Source organism: Nyctibius grandis, chromosome 5, assembly GCF_013368605.1.
Source record: "Nyctibius grandis isolate bNycGra1 chromosome 5, bNycGra1.pri, whole genome shotgun sequence".
NCBI lineage: Eukaryota > Metazoa > Chordata > Aves > Nyctibiiformes > Nyctibiidae > Nyctibius > Nyctibius grandis.
This window is the reverse complement of record NC_090662.1, coordinates 57,366,354-57,380,963: the sequence shown is the minus strand read 5'-3', so window position 1 is coordinate 57,380,963 and position 14,610 is coordinate 57,366,354. Positions and strand designations below refer to the sequence as shown.

At 51.1% G+C, this 14,610-nt stretch overlaps 1 protein-coding gene across 1 annotated transcript; it reads right to left on the bottom strand.

The window, feature by feature from the left end:
• Positions 1 to 499: 499 nt before the first annotated feature.
• Positions 500 to 9,465, bottom strand: ARHGDIB (Rho GDP dissociation inhibitor beta). Its single transcript, XM_068401224.1, has 6 exons — positions 9,224 to 9,465; positions 5,428 to 5,616; positions 4,762 to 4,845; positions 3,812 to 3,888; positions 2,254 to 2,317; positions 500 to 1,273 (listed from the first exon to the last, which is right to left on the bottom strand). Exons 2-6 carry the CDS (start codon positions 5,603 to 5,605, stop codon positions 1,074 to 1,076), a joined length of 603 nt encoding a protein of 200 aa, XP_068257325.1. The 5' UTR covers positions 5,606 to 5,616; positions 9,224 to 9,465; the 3' UTR covers positions 500 to 1,073.
• Positions 9,466 to 14,610: the final 5,145 nt, after the last annotated feature.

Sequence of the window (14,610 nt, the reverse complement as noted above, 5' to 3'; positions counted from 1 at the left end):
GCGCCTCAGCTGAGTAAGAACATCCCTCCATGCAGAAGGAGCCACTGCACTTCCCCAAGTGCTGGGGCCCAGACGCTGATGTTCCCTTGTGCTTGACCAGCGGAGCAGCCACTGGGACATGCAGCTCTTGCATTGGCTCTGGCCATGGAGAACAGCTGCCGTGGCAAGTGTCAAACATGAGAAGGCCATGTTATAGCTCCCTGGGCTCATTCAGTTGCCACCCAGGATGAAAGGTGGGGGCTGTCTACCCCTGGCATCTACCCTCATCACGAGCCGGACTTTGGGCTTCAAAGAAAGATTCACGAAACCCCTGAAGCAAGCATCTCTGAAATAGTTTGCCTATGGAGTTAGGCTGATGTTTTGAAGGAGGAGGCCTATTTCCCTTCTGAAACATGCTCTTAAGCCTTCCTATAATGCAATCTCCACATACACATCACTGAAAAACATACTCTAGGAAAGAACATGACACTCATGCAGAAAAGAAGAAAGAAACTGGTTTTATTCTTGGGACACTGAAGTCTTGTTACAGCATCTAGCTGCATTCCCCCTGACTGGTTTTGCCTGCACAAGGATGGATTTTAATGGGGTAGGGCACCAGACACAGACCAGAAGACCATCACGGGAGGCAAGTAACCATTTACAATGAGTCAGAGTACATGGCAAGTGTAACTCAGATAGGGATTTTCCAGGGATCAGTCCGCCCTGCCAGGTGATTTTGTTTCCTAGAAAAGGCACTTCTGGGAGCGGAGTTGGTACAGGAGAGATGGAGGAAGCAGGAGGAAGTACTGGGAGAGAGGGAGGGAGATGCTTCTCAATGTAACTCATTATACGTCATGATGGGGCGGTGGTGAGAACGGGCAGGTTATTTTCAGTGTATCAGAAGAAGCAGCAAAGGCCGCCTGCAGGCCTGTGCATCGACCGAGGCCGGCACAGAGCTCCGGCGCCCACGGGAAGGGCTGCCAGGGCTGTGGCCGGCCACGGTGGCAGGAAGGAGCAGCGTGGTGGGCATGGCCCACCTGGAGACTGGTGCAGGAGGCAAGGGGTTGGGAAGGGGGAAGGCAAACTGGGTGAACTCATTCTGTCCATTCCTTCTTGATGGACAGGTTCCACTCCCAGGTGAGATGGTCATGCTTGTCGTCATCTGTGAAGAAGGACTTGTTGTGATAGGTGCCTCGAGCCAGCATACCCTTAGGAGCCTCCTCAACAGGCGTCAGGAACTCATACTCCTCTGGCCGTGGCCCGTAGCTGCCAACCATGAATGTGGCTTTGTCCACTAGGAGAAAACAATCCACAAGGGATGAGCCCCTCAGGTGGGGAATGATAAAGGAGAGAAGAAGCCACGAGCATGAGCACAGATCACAGACAGAAAGGAGGTAGTGGCAAGAGAAAGGGACGGTCTGTGTCAGCAAGGGGAACAGGAGCAGTGAAAAAGTGGGTTAGTAAAGCACAAGGAGAGCTGGAAGGTTAAATGTATGGACAGGCAACTCCCTCTGTAACCTCTCACATGTATGTGCTGCTGGAAGGGAGTGGGTACACCCACTGTATGGCCCAACATCTCTCTTGATCCCCCGCTACTTCTCTTTTCTGGTGAGAAGACACCACTTACGTGCGCTGAACAGGACGCTGGAGCCTTTGAGGTGGTTGCATGCAAAAATGCACCTGTGGGATGTGTGTGTGCAAAATGGGACTTTCCCCTGCCTTGTCCAGGCAGGGCAGCACTGCACAAAGGAGCGAGGTCATGGGCAAACACAGGGCTCTGCAGACAGCGGGAAGCTCTGTAGAGTAGCCCTGAATTTTACCAAGTGCATCTGGAAGAGCTTTCAGGGGGTGGGAAGCTCCACACAGGCAGAGCTACTCTACAGGGGGCAGGGGGGGGGCAGGGGGGGGTGTGTGGAGGTGAAGAGCTCTGTATGGAGAGGAAATCTATGGCAAGCACTGTCTAAACAGTGTCTCTGGGGACTTCGCTGCTGCAGACAGTGGTGTAGCATACAGGTACCAGAGCTGGCTCATATTGAGGGCACACAGGCACAGGAAACAGTTGGCCTGGGTGATGCAGAGCGCAAGCTAACGCACTCTGCGGAGAAGTCTCGCCTCCTGTGTGGTGGTGCAGCGGAAGCCCTCGGGGCCAAGAGAGGCTCTGTCCTGGCCCAGAGCTGCAGGAACACTTCTTTGAGCAGACGGAACACTTCTTTGAGCAGACGGAACACAGAGGTAGGAGCACTGGTGTGTAGGGCACAAAGGTCTCTTACTCACCTTTCACCCCTGTCCGGTAGGTGTGTTGCACATATTTCAGTCCCGACACAATGTCCCTGTTTACCTACAAGAAGTGACCAGAACTAAGTGTAAAGGGAAGGGTTTTAGTCCTGTATCTGCTGGTTTTCTCTCTCCTTAGAGACATACCCATCTTGGCTCCCTACACCACTGCTCTCAAAGGCTCAGCACAGGACACATTGTGAGGAGTCCTAACATGACTTCTCCATAGGCACCTGGAGACCTACAGCATCCTCTGTGCATCGCCTGCACTTCCCCATCCTTTCCTTGACTTTGAAGCTGACTGGAACACAGTCAGCTTTGCAAGACAGGCTGATGAGGACAAAGAAAAGTGAAGTAGGGAGTTCCCAGTTAATAATTTCCATACTGAAAACCAGATAGGGGTGACTAGAGTCATCCCTCCAGCACAAACAGGTGGAAAAGATTAGCTGAGCACTCCCAGCTGCCCTCTAAGCTCTGTGGGGAGCTGGCAGGTTTCTCCTCAATTGGCAGAGGGGCAGTTTTGTTCATAATCTTTCCTCAGACCTCCCATGGATAGCTTGGATGTATCCTTTGCTGTCCCCCTCCAGCATACGCTGCCTCCCCGCAGCACTACTCAATCTCGGAAAAAGGTGGGCAGATCCTTTTACATCCCAGGAGAGAATTCACATGGTGCCAGCTCTTACCATCCTTCTGACTGAGGGAGGGAGTTAGAATAACTTGTCTGGCTCCAGACATCTCTTGTCAACAGGGCTCAGATACAGATGGAAATATTTCATAGCCCAAAGGAGAGCTGGAGATGTCTCTGGGGACAACGTCATCTCTGAGACAGCAAGCAAGCCTCAGAGAAGAAGGGAAATCTTTCCTACAGAACCCACAACATTAACACTTTCCCTCTTCCATTTCAGGAGAAGTGTCCTCCATCCCTTTTTGCCTTCTCTGCAAAGCCAGCTTTGTCTGCAGCAAATGTGTGGAGACAATCACTTCAGTGCTGGATGCCACACTGCAGTGTGGCCAAGTTTCATTTTCAGCTGGGAACAGAAGAAATGGCTGACACACTGGTTAATGAGAGAGGGGGAGAAATGAGCCCATTTGGGTATATTGTGATCCAGAACAACTCAGGTATCGTCAGCCAAATGCTACAGTATTAAATCTTTTTTATGCATACATGAAGCCCAGCAATGCAGACTGAACCAGTACTTCATGGAAAGCCATTATCTCTTCTCCTCCCTGTCCATTCCCACTTCATGTGAATTAAAGATTTTCTCATGGCTAAAAAGCCAATCCAAACTCAGCCCAAACTACCCATCTGGCTTCCCAACCACCTGTTGTTCACCATTGTGAGTGGACAGAAAGCAACTTCTTCCAAGGGGCGAGCAATCAGAAGCAATTCCCTGGAAAGGCCTGGTCCCTTGTTGGGTAGAATGACACCTGAAGCTAGGGGAGCTTTACAAGGGCCCAGCTTTCGGGCAGGCACGCTGCCCAGCTCTAGTTATCCAACAGACTGCCGCTGACTGGCCTCAGCAACAGACGAGAAGCAACCAGGAGGAAAACAACTCACTCTGAAGTGGATCTTGACTTTGTATTCCACTCCTTCCTTTAATACGAATGTCTCTTTCTTGAGTGCTTCAAGGTCTCCTGTAAGGAGAGGATCAAGCCATTAGCTGAAGGTGTCACAGCAAGAAGCGACCACATGCAGCGGGATGGGGCTGGGATTGGTGTCGGAGGTAAGCATCCCTTTGAAGGACAGCACACCTGCAAAATGAGTATACGGAGGTCTGTATAAGCAATTGCACTGTGAGAGCACGTACACAGAAACGCCTGGGTGTACGTATGAGTCTGTGTCCACACCTATGAAGATAACACCTAAACAAACACAGGTCTAGGCACACATTCATGAAGATATTTATGCACAGAGTAATCGCTAGGCATCTGCAGGAGCGTGTGCATGCTTCATCCACGCCCAGCCCTGGCTCGGGTGAGCGGAGCATGTTTCGCAGCTCCTGCCCAGCTCGCGAGGCTGCCCGGGTTCTGCAGGGCTCTGCGTGGTTTCAGTTGAACAGGAAGCCTCTCCACTCCTCCAGGCCCAGCTTCCTCTCTCTGCAGAAAAGCCCATATAAGGTGAAGCCTGGTTCTCTCCCCATGTCCCCAGGAGCCGCAACTGCAGTATTGCTTGGTTCTGAAGTTTCAAAACAGCCCGTTACCCAAACGCATGCACATCCCTTGTGCTCATGAGGTCTCATTGAAAGGAAGTAAGAAGAGAAGGCAGGAGAAACCCAGGAGCTCCTAGAGCAGTCTAGATGAAGAAAAAGACCCTCGACATTTTCCTCTGTTACATCTCCTTTTCTTTTTCATACGTGTATACCTTAAAATAAGAAACAAGGCTAAGATGCCCTCAGAGTTCCTCTAAAATCCACTGTAGCATCCCAAGCACAAACTCCCTTTCAATTTGAAGTATGCCAGGGCCTTTGCTTGTTCCCCTTCGTGCCCAAGGACAGAGTCTGTGCCTACCTGTAAGGTCCATAGTGATCGGTCCTGGAGCAGAGTCACATACCAGGGTGAGTCGGGTGACCACCACGTTAGGAGCTGTTGGGTCTGGAGGTAGGAAAGTCAGGGGGAAGCTGTCAGCTTGGAAAATTAACTGCAGGGGGAAGGGAATGACACTAAAGAAATGGGGTTGCTTTCCCACACAGAAACTGCACTTCATGAAACACTCAGTAATGTCAGGCTTCTCTTAGCACAACAGGACCATGCATCTACCCCAGTCCTTCAACACAGATCCCTCCAGTCTCCATCCCAATACCTAGAGCAGGTCTTTCCACTACAGGAAACTCCCCTCTTAAGATCATTCTGAGCAGCAAGGCCCCCTTTCAGCATAGGCTGGTTCCCTCTTGTTTCTAACCCCTCAGGAGTCCTCCAAGGCCCACACACCTCCCACCAGAAGTCCCCTTCCAATGCCAGCACTCCCTAGTAACCTCACACCTAATGCTCACAGCATCTTCCCTGCTTCCTTCACATGCATCTCTCCACCTGCCCATCCCCAGTCCTCCAGCAGAAGCAGTGCATGTGCCTGATCAAACAAGCTCCCTTTTCTTTGAGGCCACCTTGCCCCATCCCCACAGCACAATGTTGCAATGCATCTCCCCAGTCCCTTCCTATCAGCATGCCCCAGCCTACCTACTACCACAGGTCCATCTCCCAGCAGGGACTTCTTGTACTTAGCGAGGCTTTCATCGTCCTTGTCCAATTCTTGCAGCTCCTGCAGTGTTTTCTGGGGAGGAGGTTTGTAGTTGAGTTTCCCATCCAGCTCATCATCATCTTCCTCCACATGAGGTTCTTGAGTTTTCTCAGTCATGGTCACTTGGTCTGGGTAACAGAGGAGGGGATGGTCAATGGGATTGCTCCGCAGGGGGGTAGCATCCCTGGGGGCACTCAATCTGGGCACGGCGTGGCTCAGTCCCCCGGACTGGCAGGCATCCATCCAGTGCCGAACGCAGCGGGATCGTTACAGCCAAATGGCTACAGTGATCAGCTGCAATCCCGACACTGCTGTGCTGATATTCTCGCTCGAACACAACCCCTCTCTGCCCCCACTCCCCTCCCTGCAGGCACCACGCGCACACACAGACCTACACCATTCTTCCCTCCCAGGGAGGAGGTGCAGAGCAGAGGCTGAAACCGGAGTGATTTACAGCCACTCTGCAGCACGGTTGCTGGCCGGCAACCCTGCAATTACAAGCCACCGTAAAAGGCTTCAGTGCTCGCCAGCTATCTCGCACAAAGAGCCACTGCCACGCACTGGGGCACAGAGACACATGAATAAAGCCAAGGCTAGGGGTTTCACTCACCTTCTCATAATGGGTTAAAAGCCACATTTTGTAGAAAGATCGAATACCTGACAGCAACTCCTTATATTAGCAAGTTAGCTGAAGCCCTCAAAGAAACGTGCCCACTACAGTCTATCTGCTGGCGATCACAGTGCTCGCTCCCAGGAACGGCTCCCTTCAGGCACCGATCAGGTCTCCTTCCCATTGAGGAAGGAAGCACAACGGTGACTGCATCCAGCCTGTCTGCAGAGCAGCCACGCGTAGCTGTGCTGCATCAGCAGGGCTTCTCAGAAAGGAGAGGCAGGATGGCTGGAGCCCACAGCCACGCAGCCAGCACGGCTGGGACACGCGCCACTGAATGCAGGAGAGCAGAGAAGCTGCTTCGGTGGCATCCCAAATGGGAGCCAGAGTGGGGATAGATGAACTGATGGGCAGCCAGGGCATGGGATGGGGGAACAGGAGACATGCAGGAGAGGTGAGCAGTGCTCTGCCAGGTCCCCCTTAGTCAGCTGCCTGCCTGGCAGAGCCAGTCGCATGGTCCTAGCCACCTTCCCACTCTTCAGAGAAAGGCTGAAAAACAGAGCAGTGGCCTGGTCCAGCAGTGGTTGTCACAAATGGCCAAGCCATTCCTTGCTGTTTGGCAGCAAGGGGATTTGGTTGAGCTACACAGATCATTCAGTTCACTTCCACTTATCCTTATGTTAACTCCTTCTTCGAGTCTGTTCGTACTAAAAATTTCCCTTTTGCCTGCTTACTTGCAATTTCCCCAGCAAGCCCTTTATCCTTCTCTGCAGCTGTGGCCTTAACATTTGCCCTTGCTCCGAAAAGTTAAATTGGGATCTAGCAGGATAGTTTTCTCATTCATTAAAACAGAAAGGAAATAAAAAAAATATATATGCAACAGTTCAGGGTGAATCAGCAAGTGGAAACAGGCAGCAATGAGTAATATGCAGACCTCCCAGTGCAATTCCAGTGGGGGAAAAAAAAAATCAAGGAAAGGTACATTGGCATGCTAGAAAGGGACAGATAAGGACCAAGCAGCACAGGAAAAAGAAGACTCAGTCGGGTGTGCTAATGGGCAACGGCCCTGATGCAAGACTACTTTGCAATGGCATTTTGTGGTGAGTTAGGAATTAGTGCAGTGCGGGTAGCTAGGAAATAAGAGGGAATCCCAACTCAAATGGACAGGAAAGAAAGCGTGTCCCTGCAGCTGAATAACCTTGGCTGAGTTCATGCCCAGCCTTAGAACTGTGAAAGACCTACATACCATGGGGAAGGCCCTTGAGCTTGTCCTCATGAGGAAGGAAACCAGAAGCTCCCTCATGAAAGCAATGATTGCTCATGCCCCACTGCTCTGCAGCCCTAGCACAGTCCCCATACAAAGCCTCGTGATCCCCTCAGTGCCATCCCATACTCAGCACGGGAAGGGGACGTGATGAGCCATGGCAGCTGCCGCCAGGTCTTGCCTTCCACTTGGGCTCCAGCTGCAATCTGAGTCATTTCCACTCTCCCGAGCTCTCTCGCAATGCTAGGCTGCATCTGCCACCACTACAACCACAGAGCAGAGCTGCCTGCCTGCCCCCATCCTCCATGAGGGGTTTTGTGGTTTATCACAGGAGAGGGAGGGACCCAGGCGATGGAGAGAGAGATCTTTGGCCACATGCAGAGAAAAGGCAGAGTCAGGGCTGGACCAGCTGGTTGCTCCCCATCCCTCAGACCTTCCCTTTGCATCACACATGCCACAAAGACTTTCCATGCCAGCCCATGGGGGAGGCTCACTTGAGGGAGGATGCTTTTAGGCTCCAAAAACCTTCCAGAAAAGGTGGACAGACAGCCTGCTGTGCCAAAAGCAAGAGCCTGCAGGGAACAGGACCAGCCAGGCTGTCTGGGCAGAACAACCCCTGGCTCACACGCATCTCAGGATGGCACCGATCAGACCCCATTCTGGCATTTCTCTCCAGGCTGTGGACCTGACCCTGCCTTCCTGCCAAATTCCCAGGCAGGAGGTGACCGAGAGGAAAGCTCACATTTCAGCTGCCTCTGCCTCTACTCGCTCCATCTCTGGGACCAGTCCCCTCTGCAAGCTGAGATATGCTACTGGACTCAGGCACCAGCGCTTCCCCAGAATGAGCATGTCGGTACTCAACCGTCAGGGTCGCTGGACTCCTGTATCCCTGCCCATGCCAAGGGCTGGGCTAAGATGAAGACCCACATGGCCTCAGGAGCCATAAGCCTCATTAAAAATTAGAAAATTAACCCTCTAAATTTGTGCCCTGCCCCACCACATTTTTCTTTCTTTCTTGCAGCCCCAACCCACAATCGTGTAGGACCTGCACCTCTGAGGCCTGACAGCACCCACAAAACAGCGGGGAGAGGGGCAGGGGCAGCACTAGGAACCCCCTGCCAGAGAGAGAGATGGCTGCAGGAGGTGAAGGAGAAATGATGCCCTGCGGAGGGGTGCCAGGGTCTCAGCTGGGCTCTGCCTGTGCCGGGGTGGGTGGGTGCCCTTGCACCTGCAGCAGGAGGGTGCAGGAGACACGGTGGATGGTGGGCACCTCCTTGCCCCCCTGCCCCCCCGCCGGCATGGGGCACAAAGAGCGATGTCACAGGGTCATCATTTTATTTGCCCTCCCTCTCTGCATCAAATTCACTCCCCCAAACCACCCCCTAACCGACGGAGGGCTTATCTCCAGGAAGAGAGGTTGGCAGGGAGGAAGCAATTTTCCGCGACGGGGGAGAAACACAGCGGCCCCACCAGCGCCCCCGGCCCTGGCCTCCCCATCCCACCCCCCTGGGGTGCGAGGGGGGAAAGGGAGCCCACTGCCCAGGCGCCCCAGGGGACCGCTGGGTACCACCCCGCAGCGATACACCCCGCCGTCACCCCCCGGAGCCCTCCCGCCACCCCGGGGGCTGCATCCCCTTCCCCTGCGCCTCCACCCCATCATACAGCGCAGAGCCCGACTTCCCCCTGGGGTGCAGGCAGGGCTCTGCCCGTCTCCCCGGGCAAGGCTCCACAACGGAGACAGTCGCCGCGAACAAAGGCGCAAAGTTGCGCGCCGCCAGGGGCGGGAGAGCCGGGGTTGAGCCCGCTCCTGTCCCCCATACCCGGCTCCCCCCGTCCTCCCCTCTCCTGGGCTCGTACTCACCGGCGGAACAGCGCCTGCGGCCGGGGTCCTCCTCAGCGCTCAGCTTCGAGCTCTGGCAGTTGGAGCAGGAAGGAAGTTGGTGAAGAGACGGCGAGCGAGGGCGGGGGGGGGGGGGGTGAAAAAACCAAACCACTCGCACAAAAAAAAAAGCAGCCACCGCCGCCAGCAGCTCACTGGCAGAGGAAGCCCTGCGCGGCCGCGCATGCTGCGGCGCTCCGCCGGCTGCCGGCCCCGCTTTGTCTCCGCGCCCGCCCGCCCGGACCTGCGCTCTTTTTTTTGCGCAGCGATGCGCAGGGCTTTGTCTGCGGGGCTGAGCCCGGGCAGGGATGCGGAAGTGCTCCCAGCGCACGGCTCCGCGGCTCTCGGTGGGTGCTGCTGTGCCTGTGAGCGAGGGTTGTTGTTTTTCAGCTCGGGTTTTTATTTTGGTTATTTTCCTCGTGTAATTAAGGTCCGTTTCAAAGCTGGCCGTGATTTATACCGATTAAAATAAGTGAAGAATCAGGATGAGTGCATTCCTGCATACATGGGGGTGGGAAGGTGTGCAAACGGGAGTCATTGCAGATGAACCTCATTTTTCTGTTTAACACGTGCTACTGGCTGCACTTAATCAGCAAATTGTTCCCATCTCCCAGCCATTTTCACACAAGCAGTTTCAAAGAACAGCTATCTCAGGAAGAACAAGCTCTCATTTCCCAGAGATGCTTAAATGATCAGAGAGATTTTACACCACTTCCTCTCTGAAATATCAGCAGATTTTCTCTTTATTTTCCACTCACGGAGTGCCCACTTAGTTCTTCAGTCACACAAATCCTTCACACACACAAACCTCAGTGCAGAATTTAAGAACAAATTAGATCATTGGTTTGCAACCAACAAATCTGGATCTGCAATGACTGATAGACTGCTCTTAATGCATTTGCAGAAGGAAAATAAGCAAAGAAAATCTATTGTCAACGGGCTTAAATTCATTGCCCTGGATCCACATGTCCATTAGAAAATGTTTATTGTACACTAATTTTTAAAGGTTGCAAACAACTGAGTAAGAGGCCTCTCCTTCAGGGATGGACAGATCTCGGAAGAGGGGAACTGGTTTTCCCAGCCTACCGTTGCTTTCATTCAGGCTATGGGTGGCACTTTGATTCTGACCTCATGCATTTCAAGGGACAAACAGAGCATCTGTCTGTCTGGCAATGGATTTCCATTTAGCAGGGGTTGTAGCCTCAGAAACATTTCAAGCCTCCGTGAATTAGCCTCACCACCAAGAGAAATGGTTTTATTCTCTGCTGCTCTTTTTCTCTCCTACGCTAACCCTCCCTGTGGGCCAGCACAAGAGAACTGAGCTGAACACAGCACGGAGCTCGGTTTAAAACATACCTGGCAAAAACGTGTAAGCAAATGCATAAGTATATACCAGTGAGTTTTAAAGCCAGATTTGTTCACAATGGCCAAACGTGGCTAAACACTTGTGCCAGCACAAGGGAAGGGGCTGTGTGGGCACAGGGATGGGGAAATGACAGAGTAAATTCTTTCAATGACAGTGCCAAGTTATGGTGGCTCAAATTGTTCATGTGAACAGCTCTGGCCCTGGGAAAGGTGTGAAAAGCTGAATGTGTTAACTATGGGGAGCTTTGAGGAAATGGTCTTGTTACGCAGTCCCTGCGACTCATACATCGGCTTCTTGTCTTGGTTCCTGTGCTGCCTGGACTAACTCTGATTTCAGTAGACTTCCTAATTTGTATTGGGAGACCAGAACACTCTTTTGGCTGGGAGGGTGTGTGGGTTGAGGTTACCATTCGCTCATGGCTTGGCTTGAGATTTCCTTGGTTTCAGCAGCTGTGTACAGAGAGACCAGCGCAATCATAAATCCAGCGTTATTACGATCATTTTTGCTGGGGGATGGTTGGGTTTAGCTTTGTCTCATTTTTCTTATAGTTGGAGATAAACACCAGACTGCATCTTTGTGTAGCTATTTGCACACTATTTCTAAATGTGTGTGAGCATACATGAAGACTAGTATATCCACAAATGTGCATAGAGGTATAGGGATGTATAGGTGTGTGCCACCATAGGTATGTACACTCAGCTTATATTGGGACGTCTTCAAGCATGCAGGAGAAACAGATTTTACTCCTTGATTAGAAGTTAGCCAGTAATCAGGGGCAAATCATGTCATTGCTTTGTGCTTCATCTTCCTATTGGTAAGAGGGGTAAGGAGAAGCTGCAGACGGATATGTACTATGCTGAGCAGATGGGAGCTTAGAAGCCAGGCATCATCCTTTGGGTCATCCCTTCCCACTGGGGAACCACGTCACTGATCTGCCGGAAGAAAGGAAGGTTTTGAACTGCATTGGAGCAAAACACTACTGAAAGCAAATCCCTACCACAGAGTATTTAATCTCTGACAAACTGATTCCATGTAATGAGGATCATCTTTTGGCAGACATTGTCCAACCCCAGCCAATTCTTATGTCTGTGACAGAAGGAGACAAGGACAACAGCTAGAGTGTACCTGCCTTATTGCAAAAGAAACAGTAATATTTTAAATGTGCTTTTAGTTGGAAAATAATATTTTCTACTTAAAATATTATTATTATTAGGACTTATTTACTTTGGCCCTACTGATCACAGTTGGTTGTACAATTAATTGTCCACATTAATATGTGCAATCAACCACTAGTGTCTAAACTTATTTCAAGTAAATAGCCAAAAGCTTATGCAAATTTTTAAATGCATATCCTTCAGCTACACAGCCTTTACTCTCAGCAGTCATATACCTTCTCTAGCACTTTATTGGACCCAAAAAATCTTAAGATTCCTTAAAAATCGTAAGATTAAAAAAATCAGGCATGGCATTTTTTTTTCTATTTGAGTTTGAATTGCTGCCATAAGATGTCCAGCGTTTCTGGATTTGAATTTTTTAGATTGGTGGTACATTGCTGTTGTGTGCCACTAAATGCCATCTCCATCTTCTGCAGAAGAGATGTCTGCGTTTGAGGAAAGGAACTATTTTATGGCCTTTGGAAGTGATTAATTTAGGAAACCATCACCTGTTAGAATCCTTTACTTTCACCTACTCTTAATTTCCAGAACTATCTAATTTGGAGCTGAAATTTCCCAGGCTGTAAACTCGGGGTGGGGGTAATAAAAAGAGATTTCAGTCCAGGCAGGGAATCCATTTTTGTAATTGTAAGAGGCCCAATAGTGTAATATTTCTTTCTACTGCTCTTGTAAAGTGTTTTGTTTTGGAGCTACTCATTTGCATTTGCACTGAACTCGGTACATAGTGTTACTAACTTAGATTTCTCTCTAATGAATAATGTTGCCAAATCCTGTCACTGTCATGAGCTTTGCCTCCCCCTCAAGCTTTTTGCAGTCTCCAGGAAGACTACAGGTGATTCGCTGGGAAGACAACCTCATGGTGCAGCAAATTCACATCAACAGCTGCTGCAAGGTAAGCGTCAGTTTTGGCCGTGGGTGTCCATCAGGTGGGTGTCTCCAGGCGGTGTCCCTCACTATGTGCAGAGAGCCTTTCTCCTCTAGAGAGGAGAGGAGGTAATCTGGGCCTGAAGCAGTCACGAGGTGATGAGCATGGGGGAAGGTGACACGAGGTCTTTCCCTGACATATGAGGGGGCATTCACTGCATCACGAGGTGCCACCCAACTCCTTGGTAAACCCAGCACTGCCTTCTCCACCATCCAGTTAAGCAGGATAAATAGGGGGATGCAGCCTGTGAAGCGCAAATTGATTGCACGTGAATAAAAAGCTGGCACAAGGTGTCCCAGGATTTGCTTTAAAAGGCAGCATCCTAAGGTTGGTCCTGCTGTGCCTAGCACATGTGGTGCCCATCTTCTTCCTGCTCGGTGCCACTCACTCCTCCTAAAACCCTGCAAGGGAGTGTGCAGCTGAAGGGATGGGAAGGGAGGAAAGGGATGGGGGAAAGACACGGTGCAGGGCAAGGGAGCCAATATTCAGCATGAAGAGCAAGTAGGAAGAAGGAATTTCAATGTGCAGCCACAGAGCCTCCGGTAAGGGTTTAGCTGGGTTTCCCACCCCCCAATCCCATGGCAATCCCTTCAAACCACCCAGCCACAGGACTTGAGGGCTCTCAGCTGGAAGAAGAGCTGATCCCAGAAAACGTGACTGGGTGCTCCATCTCTCCAGTTCCTCCAGAACAGATTTCCTTAAAAGATGGAGAGAAGATTGGAGATTTAATGCTTGTCTAAGCAGCTTTCAGGCCAGTTAATGTGTTAATCTCATAACCCTCATGTCCAGCCTGAAGGTGCACGAAGACTTCACATGTCACTCCTGGATGACTTGACTCCCCTTGGGGAGTGAGGGGAACAGCAAGACAGAGAGAGAAAGAGGGTTTGGTTGGGGATGAGAGAGTAGGGAGAAAATGGAGCCACTTTCCTCCAGAGGCTAGCCTGAGAAAGGCTGAGGATGGACAAAGCAGCCTAGTAAAGGAGAGGGAGAGCTAAGTGGGTGGAAGGGGGAGAGTGAAAGAACAGGATTGGGTGGGGGGAAGAAGGTCCCTGCCACTACGGAGCAGGGGTCTCTTCTCTGTACCCACTGTGCTCCAGAGCCCAGCATGGAGGAAAGCAGCTTTTACCCTCTATTCCTCTCAGTGGATGTCGTGGTGTCTTGCAGGGGATGGTGTCCCAGAGAAGTTACCCACCGGAGCTGGATCTGAAAGAGGGCTGGATTATTTTAGGACCTCTCAGAAAACAGGTGGTTATGTAAGGTCAAATCTCAGCAAGTATAATCAAATCTCAGCCCTAAGCTGATCACCAGGTAGGGTGTTAGGAGGTATTTAGCCAAGCACTCCTCCTTGTGTTGTGACTTTCCTCCAAAACAGCCAGAGCTGAAGCTGGGACTAAATTAGGAGAGCTGTGGCATACTCTCCTCCTCTGCTGGCCTTAGAAAATCTCCCTTGCCAGCTGCACCCTGCCTTGCCTGTGCTAAACACTCCTCTCAAAAGAGACCTTGATTTTATACTGGAATTCATGGCTCTGTGTCAGGCTGTGTCCAGTCTCCTGCTAGGTGCCTCATGTGCCTTGGTGCTTTAAGCCTTAGCAGTGCTCAGGGCATGCTGCTTGCAGCTACAAAACCTCTTCCTGAAGCCTGGAGGCAGTAATTATCAGTGTCTCTGTGGCAACATTTTTCCTTTATTGCACTGGTGCCGTTCCCATATCATTGCTCTCATGGCCCTGCCTCTGCAAACCCCCACAGCGTTATTGTGGTGGATTCTCATGGAAAGCACCGGTGTGAGAATTGCCTCTCCTCCCTCTCCTTTATATCTTGTTTTGTAGACTTTAGTATATAAAAGAGAAAAATGAATGTGGTGCTCATGAAAGCAGGTAGCAGCTATTTAAATTCTCAGTAAATA

Excerpts from the sequence above, each read along its gene's own strand:
- ARHGDIB (XM_068401224.1), bottom strand. The coding sequence starts at position 5,605 with ATGACTGAGAAAACTCAAGAACCTCATGTGGAGGAAGATGATGATGAG. Across the intron at positions 3,889-4,761 it reads GATCACTATGGACCTTACAG|GAGACCTTGAAGCACTCAAG; the intron begins GTAGGCACAGAC and ends CTCTCCTTACAG. Across the intron at positions 1,274-2,253 it reads CTACCGGACAGGGGTGAAAG|TGGACAAAGCCACATTCATG; the intron begins GTGAGTAAGAGA and ends GTTTTCTCCTAG.